Raw genomic sequence first — 14,481 nt, forward strand, 5'->3', positions numbered from 1 at the left:
AACTAATTCAAATATCAGCCATTACTACAAGAGATCACATATTGCATCAGTCTGTCATGTGTGCTCATTTACACTGACACGCATGCTGTAGAATGTCTAACATACTGCAATGTTCATTCATTCACAGACTGTGTATTGTATAATGAAATCACTTATTTTTTGTAATTGATGTTACAGTTGAATAATATATTTAACAGATAACTGCTCAGCCATCAAAAAGTATGCCTATTAATTCTTACATTTCTGTCTGTATTGAAAAAATTCCAGCTTTAACTCCCCCAAAACCTTCAAACCTCCTGAACATGCCTGGTGCCAGTGTTCCCTCACCTAGCCTCCCTACATCCGGATTGCCCAACAAGCCTCCCTCCTCATCGTCTCTTGCCGCATCCAGCCCAGCCCAGACCAACACATCTGCTTCCCACTCAAGCCCCACCTCCTCCACGTCCAACTCCACTTCTTCAACTGCCCAGTCCAGCTCCCGGCCCGAACCCCCCAAAGAACGTGATGCTGAGAGGGTAAGAGAGAAGGAGAAGCCCAAGGAAAAGACAGAGAAGCCCCCGACCCCATCATCAACTGGAAGCACCCCTGCCCCTTCCACTTCTGCTGCCAGCGCCAAGAAGGAGAAACCAGACACAGCTGTACCTGCCACTTCCATGCCCACACCTGGCATGGAGTATGTGGTAGACCCTGCCCAGCTTCAGGCTCTTCAGGCTGCATTGGCATCTGATCCCACAGCTCTCCTTACAAACCAGTTCCTGCCCTACTTCATGCCTGGCTTTTCCCCATATTACACCCCACAGATCCCTGGAGCTCTCCAAGGGGGCTACCTGCAACCAATGTATGGTATGGAAAGTCTCTTCCCTTACAACCCAGCATTGTCACAAGCACTGATGGGCCTGTCTCCAGGGTCCCTGCTGCAGCATTACCAGCAATATCAGCAGAGCTTGCAGGAGGCACTACAGCAGCAGCAGCGGCAGCTTCAGCAGATCCAGCAACCCAAGGCGAGCCAAACTCCAGTTCCCTCTCAATCCTTGGGGGATCGTAAGGAATCTGCCAAAGATCCAGTGAAAACAGAGGAGCAAAAGGGCAACCCGCATAGTGAACCCTCCACTTCCTCCTCCTCTTCCTCCTCCTCCTCTCATAACAAAGTACCCTCTGAGCAGAATGAGATGGATGGCAAAGCTGTGGACCCCCTTGTAGACCAGTACATCGTCCCCAAGGTGCAGTATAAACTGGCATGCCGCAAATGTCAAGCAGTTTTCACCAAGGAAGAAGCGGCTATTACCCACCTTAAATCTAACTGTTTTTTCGGTCAGTCTGTGGCAAACCTGCAAGAGATGTTGCTGCGTGTCCCCGGTGGCGTAGGTGCAGGGGCTGGAAGTCTCTATGACTGCCTGGCTTGTGACACTACGTTGGATGGGGAGAAAGCACTCAGTCAACACCTGGAATCGGCATTGCACAAACACAGAACAATCAAGCGATCAGCCAGAAATGCCAAAGAGCACGCTACTAGTTTATTACCTCACTCTTCAGCCTGCTTCCCCAATCCTAACACCGCATCTACCTCGCAGTCTGCCACTCATCCCATCAGCAGCCCCCCTCCCCCGCCAACAACATCAGCCACCATGCCATCTTCTGCTGTCTCCTCTTCCTTGTGCTCCTCCTCTACTACCCCACTCAACACCACAGCTGCCGGCAAACCCTGGCCCCAGGCCCCTTTCTCCAGAGCTTTAGCTGGGAAACCCAATGCCAGTCCCTCCTCTTCTTCCTCCTCTTTTCCTCCAGTGTCCTCACCTTCAACGGTTACCTCAAGTTCATTGAGCACCTCAGGAGTTCAGACCTCGATACCAACAGACGTCTTTACCGACGAGTCTGACTCTGACAGCAGTCAGAAGTCAGCAGACAGGCTGGGCAGGACGGCGGAGGAGCCGCAGCAGCCTGGCTTTGTCAAAGACAGTAGTAGTTGTAGTAGTAATCTTGCTAGTGTAGGAACAGACTCCATCAGATTGTAAAAGAGCTTTCAGTGATGGACAATATTTAAAAAACACTAAAAAAAAGACAAAAAAAATCACAAATGGAAAAAACATAAAAAGCAGCAATGTTAAAAATACATTAAAAGTATACAAACCAATTTCAGAAAAAGATGTGTAAAGACTAACTGCAATTCCAAAGCTTGTAACCAAAAATTTAAATGTTAGTGGATTGTTTTCCCATATCAACATGCTGGTTTTCGTTTTGTTTTTTGTTTTGTTTTTTTTTTTGTTTTGTTTTGTTTTGTTTTGTTTTACTCAACAGAAATACATGCATACTAATATATGAGAATAGAAAAGATCGCTGCAGTTATGTTTTGGGTAATGGTAGAGGAATGCTGTACTGTATGGCAATGGACTGCCTCAAAGTTGACAAATGGCCCAAGAACCCTTTTGAAGAAACACGAGTCAACAAGCTGTCCCTTTGTTTTGTAATAATTTCTACTTAATAGCACAGTCACAAAAAGCCAGTATGTACTGTATGGGAGAATAGTCTATCAGTTTTCTTGCTATTTAAGCATTCAGATACCAATGGCTTGCAAAACTAAAAGAATAATGTAATGTCTATTTTATTCTCAGGTCAACAGCTCACAGATGTTTTTCTGTTACAGAAATCCATGTTTTACACCTTTTGTTTCCAACAGGAGATGAGCTTTTTTTCTTCTTTCAGAACTTGATTTAATATTAGAAAGTTTTAAGTTGAGTGAAATTTTAATAAGGCATTGTTTCTGGGCATTCAAAAAAGGGTAAATGATTTACTGATTTTAACATTAGAAGTCCTTTTAAAATGGGGGGAGGGGGGGGTAGCAATCCCATTATACCCAGGCAAGGAGAGCATTGCAGACATAATGACGGGCGATAAAAAGAGTTTTGATTAAAAAAAAGAAAAAAAAACAACCTTCTGTATTTATGATAGATATGAACATTTTTGGTGTTAAGTAGATTGTTGCATTGGAAATGAATTTAAACAGTATGGTAGGTTGAAAAAAACTTTGTGTACATTTAGCTTTTGTATTGTCCAACTTTAAGACGCTTCATTTGATGTTGTCTTGGTCATTCCGATAGACTAGGTTTATGGACAGGTAATTTATCTAAACTTTATTTCTGTCTTATTCTCAACTTCTTGGGAAACATTCACCCAAATGCCCCTCCTGACAAGGCAGGATCCTCTTTTAGAATTATTTAAATTTTATGGTGTGGTTGGTGTTGCGCTAACCAAGACGAAAAAGATCCTGGGTGAAATATTGAAAGTTTTATTTTATTTAATTTTTGTGTTACCTTTGTGCACTTATCACTGTCTGACTTCTATTTCTCACTCTAATTGTTCCTCTCTTCGCACTTATTTTTCTCTGCTCTCCTGTGTTTGTAGATATGTACACTACAAAGCAGGTCTTTTGTTCTTCATGTAGTGTGGCTACAGTCTTTATTTTCATTTTGACATTTTTGTTGTCATAAATGAAAATGAAAAAAGAATACTAATAATAATTCTCACGCTTTAAGACAAAAAGAAAATCCAAAGACTAAACACTTTCACCATTGGTGCATAAAGATGAGAAAAGAGGCTTCTTTATACTTGAGAATTTGTTGCTGTTTTTAGAGGAAAGAAAACAAAGTTTTAAAAGATAAAGGAGTACGCATCAGAGTTGCCGTTTTTGCTTCTTTGCAAGCAAACAGGTGGCTTTTTTACGTAAATACCAAAAACCAAAAAGGGCCCTTGTCCTTGCATTGTGGAGTAGCACCGTTACAGAGCCATTGCAGTTTGTAAGATAGAGGTTATTAATCTTTGTTTGACTTTTTTGTCACATTCAAATGTCCATTTTTTAAAGAAAATGTATAAGGTCTGGTCTTCAAGGACATACGTTTTGCTGCTAATGTAGAATTTTGAAAGAAAAAAAAAGAGTACCTAGATGCATGCTCATTTTGCTTTTGGCTAAGCTTTAACTAAAACAAACAATAAACCAATTTCTTGCCTCTGCAACACCTTTTTTTTTCTTGTTGCAAAAACGGAACTTTGAAGACTGTGAATATATGTTCCAAAGGACATTTTAGCCGATTTTCTTTTTGAACAGACCAATGTTTAAAGCCAATGATCTATAACGTTTGTAAAGAACAGTGCATTCCAAATATCACAATGGATTTTTCTTAAGCAAGGACTGATCCTATTTCATTTAATTGCTTTTAATTGTCACAATCTATTTTTTTTTCCTCATTTTTAAAGTGACTGTAAACTGTTGTGTAAATTTTTTTTGCATCATTGGTTGCTGAACAAAGTGACCTCCATATGTCATTTTGTGCTGGCATGGAACATTGCTGAAAATCCCTCCATCCAGTCAAGGTTGTTGCTCACTTGTTAAGCAAGTAATAGTGGTTACCAAAAAATGTATATAATACATCTGGTACTGATGCGTCTCATAGGTTTAGTAACATTTATGCCAGTCAACATACAACTAGTCTCAGAGGGAAATGATGGCTGTTATGCTGAGGTGTTGTTGCCCCCTTCCTGGGAAATCCACCAGTGACTTGTCCCATGTGTCTGCAGGGTGCCACTTCCACACATAGCTTGCAGGTTTTGTAGGGACATCTTCATTCCAAAGCATTATTTCTGGAAAAAGTAGGAGGTTTCTTGAAGATGTCCCTTGGTTTCAAATAGTTAGGATGCTTTCATGTCCAAAGAAGTCACCCACTTCATTTTATTGCAATGGAAATGGATGTGCATACGTATCCCCGCCCTCTCACTGATGATCTGATGAACTAAACATTTTTATTTTTTAAAACCAAAACCCAAACATATTTAAATTTGTGAAGAACTACTTTTGGCCACTATTGTATAGCCAATATATTAGCCCTGATGAATACAAGGCACAATCTCAGAAGTGTTTAAAGTGCTACGTCTTGCAGAGCAATATGATTTGGTGTTAGTACTACAGCATGCTGTTGAAAGTCAGTAGATTTGGTCTGCAAGCTTGCTAATTCTCTAAAGTCCAGTTCCCTGAAATACTGTTCATATGTACTTTCTTATTTTGGAGAAATCTTAAGTTGTACAGTTTTTCTCAAATATGTTTGCTTTATTTTAATTTTCAGATAATGTCAGACATGTATTGTTATTTTCTTATAAGTATTTGTATTTTATTTTAGTTTCTGTATATTACTTTTTATCATAAATTAACACTAGCTTTAATTTGAATTGCTGAAACTTAGAAACAAAAACAAAAAATATGACCTGGCCACTTTATGGTGTGATAATGTTCTTTATATTCATTGTCTCAATGATACTGTTTGCTCTCTTATTTCCAAAGTGTAATCTTTTGGGCTCTTTTGTGGACGACAGATTTGAGGTCTCCACATTAGATTCAGCCAGCATGGACTGTGTGTGAGTTTGTATGTTTGTGTGTGTGTGTTTCATAAGAGCCAGCATCAATTCAATTTTTCTTGTTTGCCTTTTATTTAGTTTTATATGTTACACACCAAAACAAACTGAACCACAAAGCTGGATAACGAATATCTGAAATTTAGAAAATCAAAATTTAAATCTAATGATCTGAGATGAGAATAATGATGATACCGAAGCACTGAGCAGTTTTTACTTTGATTGAATATATGAATGTGGCCAAAGCTTTATGCAGTTGAAACAAAAAGAAAAAGAAGTTACAAGTTGTGCCCCAGATAAGTGTATATTTTATTGTGGCACAAAACGCTATTGTGGACAATTGGATCCACTGACTTACATTGGGATACTTGATTTTAATGGACATTTACAAAGAGAGAGAGATAAAGACAAGGTTTTGCTGTAGAGGTCATCTTTTGCCCACTGTGAAAACGAACGTGTACCTGTATACAGATATAGATATATTTAAAACAAGACATCAACTTTTTTGTTTTTGAGATGAAGAAGGAATGGAAAGAAAAACAAAGGACTCTGAGAAGCTTTGGAGATCTCATTAGGAGGACATGAGAGGCTGTGGGCACACCAAAACTGGGCATGGGAGCCGAAGGCAGGCTCAAAACAGCTTTAAAACCACCTCCTTATTTGATTACTGACAACTCTGTAATGGGAATGGACTCTGGAACCAATGGACATGTGTGACACAGAGAGGAAAGTCCTTAGATGAAACTGAACTTAAGTGGCTCCAGCTGCCTCTTTCTCCTTTCTGTCTGTCTCTTTCTTTCTCCAGCTCTGCCTCTGCTTCTGCTCTTTGATGGACATTTTCCAAATTTCAGGACAGGATGGACAGAGATGCTTGCTTCATTTCTCCCAGTTCATGTTGCTACCCGTTTCATTTCCTTGTGCTTGTCTCTGGTTGACAAGTAAAGCTCTCCAGTCAAATGGCGGCTCACCCCTCTCTCTGTTGATTACATTATCTAAAAAGAGAAATTAATAACAGAGAGAGGGGACGGGTTCTCAAAGCTGTCATTCTTAAAGAGGCAGTTACACTAAAAAAAAGCGTATTAACCAAAATTAACAACCAAACTAACAACCAAACAACCATTTGCTCCAACTTCAAAGATGAACTGTTACTTGGAGCTCTCTGTTCCTTTTGTGACTTCTGGTGCCACAATGTTTTTTTATGCTTTTAGTTTTTCTTTTTGTTTCCTTGAATTACTCCTCCTTCGAGCCTCATAAGCATGGCTCTGTGGCTCCAGGCAGCCCATCCGAGGGTAGAAAAAAACAGCCTTGCAATGTACAAAAAAGAGCAAGTTAAACCAAAAATGTTGTTCTTGATGTCTTTTCTATACTGTAGTCTTGTTAGCTTTTTTGTTACTGTAATTATATGATGAAGATTTCCAAACTGTACCAAATTACATGGAAACTAACATACATACAACCACATGGAACTTCAGACTTTTAAAGAAACTTTTGTCACAAAACCTTGTTGTCCTAGTTAAGTTGATTGTAGATGGTAATTGAATATACTCCTTTGAAAATATTTCATCAAGTATGTTTCTTGCTCATTGTGATACATTAAAAAAGTATGAGCATAAATTGCACTGGCGTGGACTCATCTTTCAGTGCTGTGGGATTTCCCTCCGTAAGTGGACTAAATATGAGAACTGGAAAACTATCACAAAGAAAAGCTATTTATTTTTCTCCAGTTTACTGATTTTAGAAAAAACAAAAAAAAGATTTGACCAAAGTCTTTCTATGAATGTGAGGACAAACTTTGGTTTGAAACCATCGTTATGAGGACATTTTGGAATTGTGAGGACATTTTGGCCTGACCTCACACTTAGATTTATTAGACATTTATATATAATGGTTAAGGTTAGGGTGAGGGACTAGGGTATGCATCAAGTCAAGGAGTGTTCTCCCAACTACAGAAAGACGAGTGTGTGTTTATATTAAAGTGATACAATTAGCACTCATCAAGTAACACCTGGTGGTGGTCTTAGGAAACTGCAATAGAAGTAATTGCTTTGTCACTTCTATGATCTCCTTTTTTTTCTTAAAGAAAATTAATGTACAAATTGAAAGTTTGCCACCTGATTGTGTACATGAGAAATAAGATTAAGGCATTTCATAATTATCTCCATAGTCATGTAATTTTACACTGTGTGTATACGCACCTTGCCAAACTGATTAACACTGAGCCACACTACTCTTTAGTGAAAGATAAAAGTTATCACATCTCACTATCAAAGTTAATTCAACTGAAGTATAAACCAGCAAACAGCCTGCAAACGACTTCTGTTGGATGTTTGTAAATTATACACACATGAGCTGTGGATGAGCTGACATTTGCTATGTCACATAAACAACCTACCATACGTTACAGGTTTACCTGTCTAAAATAGACTTGGCACTGAATTCGAAAGAATCAGAGTCTCCATCCACCTTTCAAATTCCGTTCTGATGTTCTCTCTGGAAAAACGATACAAAGTGCGCAGTAAGCAGTTGGCAGTTCAACGAGGAGTTAAGGGGGCCTGGGAGTTTCTACCACTCCCAAAGAAAACAGAGCTGTTCCAGCTCTGCCTGTTTAGCAAAACTGAGTTCACAGTAGATACTGCAGTACAGTAACAGAGGGACTGGCACTGATCAGCAGCACTCGTGAGGCCCCACTCATATGTTATGGTCAATTTATACCAAGAGCCAGTAAGATATTACTGATTGTACCTTTAAATCTTGTGTTGTTGAAATTATAATGATGCAACTGTTTTAATTAATATGTGGAGTGATCTTGACAGATCCCTTCATCCTCCGCTTCTGCCCCTACCATTATATTTAAACCACTAGTAGGAATTGTAAGTGCCCCAGACTAATTAATACATATTAAGCAACAACTGTGAACTTCCTCTTAATTAAACATGGCTGTGTGCAACTAATGTAATCAGAGGCACTGACAATTAAGTCTGGAAAAATGTAACCTAAAATGAGATTCACTGTAAGGGGTAAGAAATAAAAGAAGAAATTCCTCTACTACTTTCCATGATAGTTTCTAAAATAAGCACACTCCTCATTCAGGCATTGACAAGACTAGAACGACTACTCGCTACAACAGTTAGTCTTTATTCATTATAATTAGCATTCTGGAACACAGTTAAACTGATATTATAGTCAGTGTTAATTTAAGGCAGGCATCATTTCTGCCTTTGGGCCAAAACTTTTTTGCTTTGACACATCTACTGTCGTCACTGGTTGTCTTGAGCAACATATCTGTCATATTAGAGGGAAAAAAGTGCAATAAATACACTGACATGAACATCAGTTTTTGTTACGAGTGAACCGATACTACTCCACCGTGATCTTTGAACTGCTGTATCACTCATTGAATATGGCTGAATTGCTTCATATTTTTTATGAATGTTAAATACTTTCTCTTAAACTTTGTTAAAAACATGTTGCTTTGTAAGGAAAATGTGTATGTGGCTAAAATCTGGAGAGCATACAACCCTTAAAGGGAGTTTAAGAAAGAGGCTATCCTGTGTCAAGCAACAAGCAAGATTCATTGGACATGTTGAGCCAATTAACACGCAAGGGCACATCCCGAATGAATTAAAAACACCCTAATCCGATCAGTGTGAAAAGCAAGGCCATTTCCTTCACAGGCCTGGACCAGATGGCACTCACACTCAGATGCTGCATTGAAACAGGCCAGGCCCAGTCACACACTGTGAAATTGGGTTAGCGCCTGACTCTAACGTAGGCCCTGGGCGGTGTGAGCTCCCAAACCCATTCTCCCCTGGCCTAAAGGTACAGGGCCCACCTTACCAGTCTTTGGCCCCATATTTAATTATCATCTTCAATTCACCTCACTAACTCAGTCATTTCAGTCAGATGGGGAGCTGACAGCTTCCCAGAGTCATTATTCTCTTTAGACCAGTCAACCTCTTACATATCCCAGTGACATACCACAGAATGTTCTCTTTGGTAGCACAGACAACAATCACGGCTCTGTAGGATAGAATATCACAGACACTGTTTGTACACTCTGACCCAAGCTGTGTGGTGTTACCATGCTGAGGTCGAAGTTCTTGCTTTGTTGGAATAATGGCTTGTTCGGGTTTCCAAAGCTCTTTTGGTATCAGCTTTCAGTCTTTGCAGGAAAGAAGTGCTACAAATGTTGGGTGATTCTCGTCAAAATGACTACAAAAGCTGTGGCTGTGCTTTGTCATTTTGGCTCTTGTCTAATAAGAAACAAAGCTCTCTAATGCTTGTTTCTGTTCACGGTTGGTATTACTGCTTGATACCACAAAGGCAGAAAATGAGGAGCAGAAACTGTAAGGGGAAGCACACCGCCACACATCCCAGCATCCAATTCCACAGTGCTACGGTCAGGGCGTCCTGCCACTGTGACCACCCTCTCTCTCTGGTGCTGTGCCTGGTATTTGGGGTGTGGCTGTTGTTCTTGTTGGTACTGGAGAAGGGCGTGGCAGAGGGACATCAGCACCTGGGCTCATTAGTGACTCTGACACACCTGGGACCTGTGTGTCAGTGATTCCTATAAAAACCCTTTCAGAGCTCATTTCTGGTTTTCTCCCTCTCCTCTCTCAGACACGTTTTGTTTGGCGTTTGGTTTGTGTTGCTACATACTGATCTTACTGACCTACACATGCTGGAATTTGATGAGAAATCCTAGTTATGCAGATTTTAGGTCACTGATACTAAGTGTTGTTGAAGGCTGTAGGAAAACACTGAATGTAGATTTGTGTGTAAACTGTTCTGAACTGCATTGAAGTAACAAATTGGAGTCTGTCACCAGCAGATGCTGCCGACATACTGGATACATTTGTGACTAAGCTAATGAAAGACCTAGCTAAGCTGAGCTGCTTTGCACAAGAGCAGCTTGGACTGCCACTGTCAAGGGTTAACCCCTGACAAGCAGCCTGGTGAAATAACAAAGATGACCGTGAAGAACAGGAATTTCACTGCCAAGCCTGAAAGCCTCATAGTCGTCCTCTCCACATCGCACACCTACACCTCTTCATCCTACTTTCCACCCCCACATATATCTCTATGCCTCGCCACATTGTCTTCTTCCACTATCAATGTCAAAGGCAAATTACACTGCAGCCTTGAGGACAGGTCAAACTAATTCAATCTAATCTGTCAGATAAAACGATGGGTGAGTGAAGATCAAAGAGAAATTGAATGGGATGAAAAAATGAGAAGGGAGAATTCAGTTTCTTTTGAATTACAGCCTAAAGTTTCCTGATTCAGGCTGAGCCATCTTCACATCTCTTTATACTGAATGTGCAAACAGAAAAAAGCACTGCACAATATACACGTCAGTGTCAGCCCCCACCTGTGCTGGTTAAGTCAGTGGCCTATAAACCCCTCTGCCTAACTCCACCTCGCTGGCTTCCCATCCACATGGGATTCATGCTGGGGAAGGTGCAGAGGGTGTCTTGGCAGGCTCTGGGCCTTGCCAAAGCATTTCCCGTCTCCTGAACACAGGATCAGGTGTCGCCATTTTCACAGCACCTTCTGGTTCTGTTTAACAGGAAATGAGGTCCATCAGAAGAACTCTGACCAAAACTGAGCCAGAATGGGCCCTGACAGGCAGGAATATTAGCCTGTGACGGCAGTCAGTAATTGAATGATCGGTCCCCCCCCCCCCCCCCCCCCCCCTTGTAATGAAGAGAATATGTGCTGGGAATGTGTTTGTCCTTCTCTATCCTTCGTCTGCCCTCAGCCTTTCCTCTTTTCCCCCTTTTTTCCCCTTTAATAAATCATTTGTGGGGGCTGAAATAAGGGATAATTTTACTTCACTTCAAAGTGCTTCTCGTGTCGTTTCTGTAACCTCAAAGTGATGATGCATTAAAAAGGCTGAGCTCTGCCTGAGAGTGTTTTTGCCTTGAAACAAAGCTGTGCTGATAGTGTCGTGAGAGAGTGAGTTGAAGTACATGAGAGATCAATTATCACACCTCATTTTGTTCTCATATGCAAAATGATAATGGGTGGACCATGTCAGACCTGAACCATCAGGTGGTGTATCCTTTCTCCATAAATGTGTTTCACAGATTGTCTGAAGGGGTCTGTTAAATCCCTTTAACAGTTAAAAAGCCGAATGGAAAGAATTTGGCTTCTCCTTGATCTGTCTTCAAATGTCCCTCTGCGGACAAGATTTAAGAGTGATAAACCAACAGAATAAACCTAACACTCAGCATGATATCACTACACACTTGTAAACACTACCTTCATATTGGACTTAAAAAAAAAAAAAACACTATCTTCTCAGGCTTCTGAGTGTTTGTCAGCAAACAGTAGAACAACTGTGTGACTGTGCATGTTCCAGTGAGACAGAGTCCACGAGCCACAAAGGAGGCTTGAGTTTAAGGCATGGGTGAGGGAAGGTGATGCTGTTGAGAAAGCGGGAGGCACAGCTTAGCGTCATATTTCACATAGCTTTGGGGAGAATGTCAACTCTGAGAAGAATTCTTAATACAATAATTGCTTTGAGACTTGTTCTTATTAATATTTCTCTGTCTTTGGTTTTGTATTTTTTAAACCCCTAACCAAAATCAGTTGTAGTGTATTGCTGCTGGAATGCCTGTCAGACTGGGCCCTGACCCTGGGCTGGCTGCTATAATGATGGGAAGATGAAAGAGCCAGGTCCATTCCCAGGCTGCCCTGTTAGGGGGTGCAAGCCTGTGAAATGGAGAGATAATGGAGACCAGGTGTGCTGCGGATGCCTGAGATACTCCTCAGTCAGTCTGAGAGCTCCTCTCAGTGAGAGGGAGGGCGCACTACCGCTGCTGAAAACCGACTGGGACACAGTCCAATTCCTCACTTCATATCATGCACACACATACAGTATTTATGTAAAAGTATACAGTAATTACTTCAGTGTATGTGCTTAAGATGGTGAAGTTGGACACCAACCAAATGGTGCACCTGTACTGAAACTCTTTTTTTCCCTCATAGAAACTATATTGTGGCTTATATTCATAAAACCTGAATGTGGGCTGACAATCAATATTTTTCTTGAATTATGTGAGCTCCATGGTATTCATAAATATGATAATTTATCCATTGAGAACAACTATTTTTCAGCATTTACCCCTTGTATCTGTCGTTAATTTAAAGTAGAGAAGTTTTTAAAGAAAGGTCAGGCAGGCTGACCGCAAAAGTGTTTCTAATTGGAACAGACAGGCTCACAAAGCTCTGCTGTAATTACAATCTAATTAGCAGGCAGCTAGCAGAATCCAACATGCCATTTAACATCAACAATTTAACCCTTTGTAGGGACGCCTCTAAGAATGTATTTCAAAGATTCTAGCAGATCCTGTGGGAGAAACTGTCTGCCACACTTCTGTCTTCTACAGGAGGTCGGTAAATGTCAATTGGAGAGAGAGAGCTGAAAATGTTGAAGAGGGACTCAAGTGAAGATAAGTCCTCATTAAAGCCTTCTCCATAAGAGCTTGTTGAATGATAAATATTAAACATTGATTACATACAAATAAGAATGACGCTCTTATCATCACCGACTATTGTCTTCCTGAGATTATCCCATAATTAAATCTAACAGGGTCCTACTGAGGCCTTTTTGTCGAGTGAGTGAATCACTCATTATTCCCACATGAATAAGGGGCAATCACAGTGCCTGCTGTATGAGCAAGCATGCAAAGGTAGTCAATCCATAAGACTATGAGAATATTGCAGAAAGGCAGATTCCTATTTGATTGACCGTGTCTGGCTGTCACTCAGGGTGGCTTATCTCCTCAGCTAAAATGTGGATTTGCATTGTAGAATGTTGCTTTTCATGTTGTGAAAATTAAACAGTTATTATGTTCACCAGATCATTTTAGGGGAGGCACAAAGGCCTGCTCCAAATGCTAAAAGTAAAAAGTGTGTGTGGAAATGTTTTAAGTGCAAAAGAATTCAACAGGATCTCAACTGACCTCTTTTACTGTGAACACAGGTTGTTTTCAGGAGTAAATTCAGCTGCTCTATGTGTCTAGTTAAGTAGCCGTCGCCGTGCCTGACCTGTCGGAGCAGAATATATATTGAAAGTCTGTGGATTAAAGTTTGGTTCAGAGTCAGCTGGAGTCATGCATCTGGCCCAAACTGTGTCCTCGGCTGGGTCTGCCTTTCCTACCACTCTCACTCTGACATACACCTCTGAAAACAATGTAAACATAAAGTCTAATGAGAAACACACTCACTATCTTCCTTTGCTCTCCTCATCATTCTCCAAAGCATACTGTTTAGTTCATGTAACACCACCTACGCAGTAACAGGAGTCAGTCAAACACAGTGTGAGCAGTGTGACTTTGGAGTTTAAATATCTGTTGTGCTACAAATCCTACAACTGTGAATCATATGCAATTAATCTGCAGCTTACAGCCTGGAGCCCATCCCTGCCCCCCAACACACACTCACTCACTCACTCACTCACTCACTCACTCAGTCACACTAATGCACGCACACCCTGCGATTTGGTCAGCCTCTTTATCCTTCTCACTGTCTTCCTCGTATAGACATGACACTCTCACCGCATCAAGCCAAGGTCACTGAACATCCATTTCAAATTGTTGCCTTCTGCTGCAGCTTGAAATTAATAAGGCCACCATTTAAATGCTACAGTTATCAGACTCATAACAAATGTTGGGCAATGTTCCCACAATGCACTCTTTCCCTCTCTCCTTCCCTTGATATATTAATTTTTGACCAAACGTCCCCGCTTGACTACTGTAACGAGGTATGATGTATTGAGCCTTGGCTGTTGCCATGGAGACAGCAGTCCCCTCTTACTTGTCATTAGAGCACAAACAAGCACTGGCATCTAATGTCATTCCAGTCAACATGAGGGAGAGCGATGAGAAAGGGAGAGACTGCCGGATCCCCTGCTCCCGTTCCTCAGTTTGAATTGGTTTTTGTGTGAATTATTTGTCTTGTACTGGATGTTATAGGCCAACATACTCTGTGCAGGGGCATTGTTGGGTCATATACCTGGGGAGAGGCACATTTACTGTTGTCTTTGTATTTTTCTCGCATCCCAGTTGCTTTGGTGTT

General features: G+C 40.9%; 1 protein-coding gene across 3 annotated transcripts in view; it reads left to right on the forward strand.

Annotated features, from left to right (window-relative positions):
* Window positions 1-7,012, forward strand: part of zfhx3b (zinc finger homeobox 3b) — a 191,390-nt gene extending 184,378 nt beyond the window's left edge. For all 3 annotated transcript variants that reach the window (XM_018683250.2, XM_018683249.2, XM_018683254.2), the window contains one exon: window positions 268-7,012. In XM_018683250.2, coding sequence (XP_018538766.1) covers window positions 268-2,012 — 1,745 coding nt within the window. In that variant the 3' untranslated portion in view covers window positions 2,013-7,012. The remainder of the gene's footprint in view (window positions 1-267) is intronic.
* Window positions 7,013-14,481: the final 7,469 nt, after the last annotated feature.

The sequence above is a fragment of the Lates calcarifer genome, linkage group LG2, assembly GCF_001640805.2.
Source record: "Lates calcarifer isolate ASB-BC8 linkage group LG2, TLL_Latcal_v3, whole genome shotgun sequence".
Lineage (NCBI taxonomy): Eukaryota > Metazoa > Chordata > Actinopteri > Centropomidae > Lates > Lates calcarifer.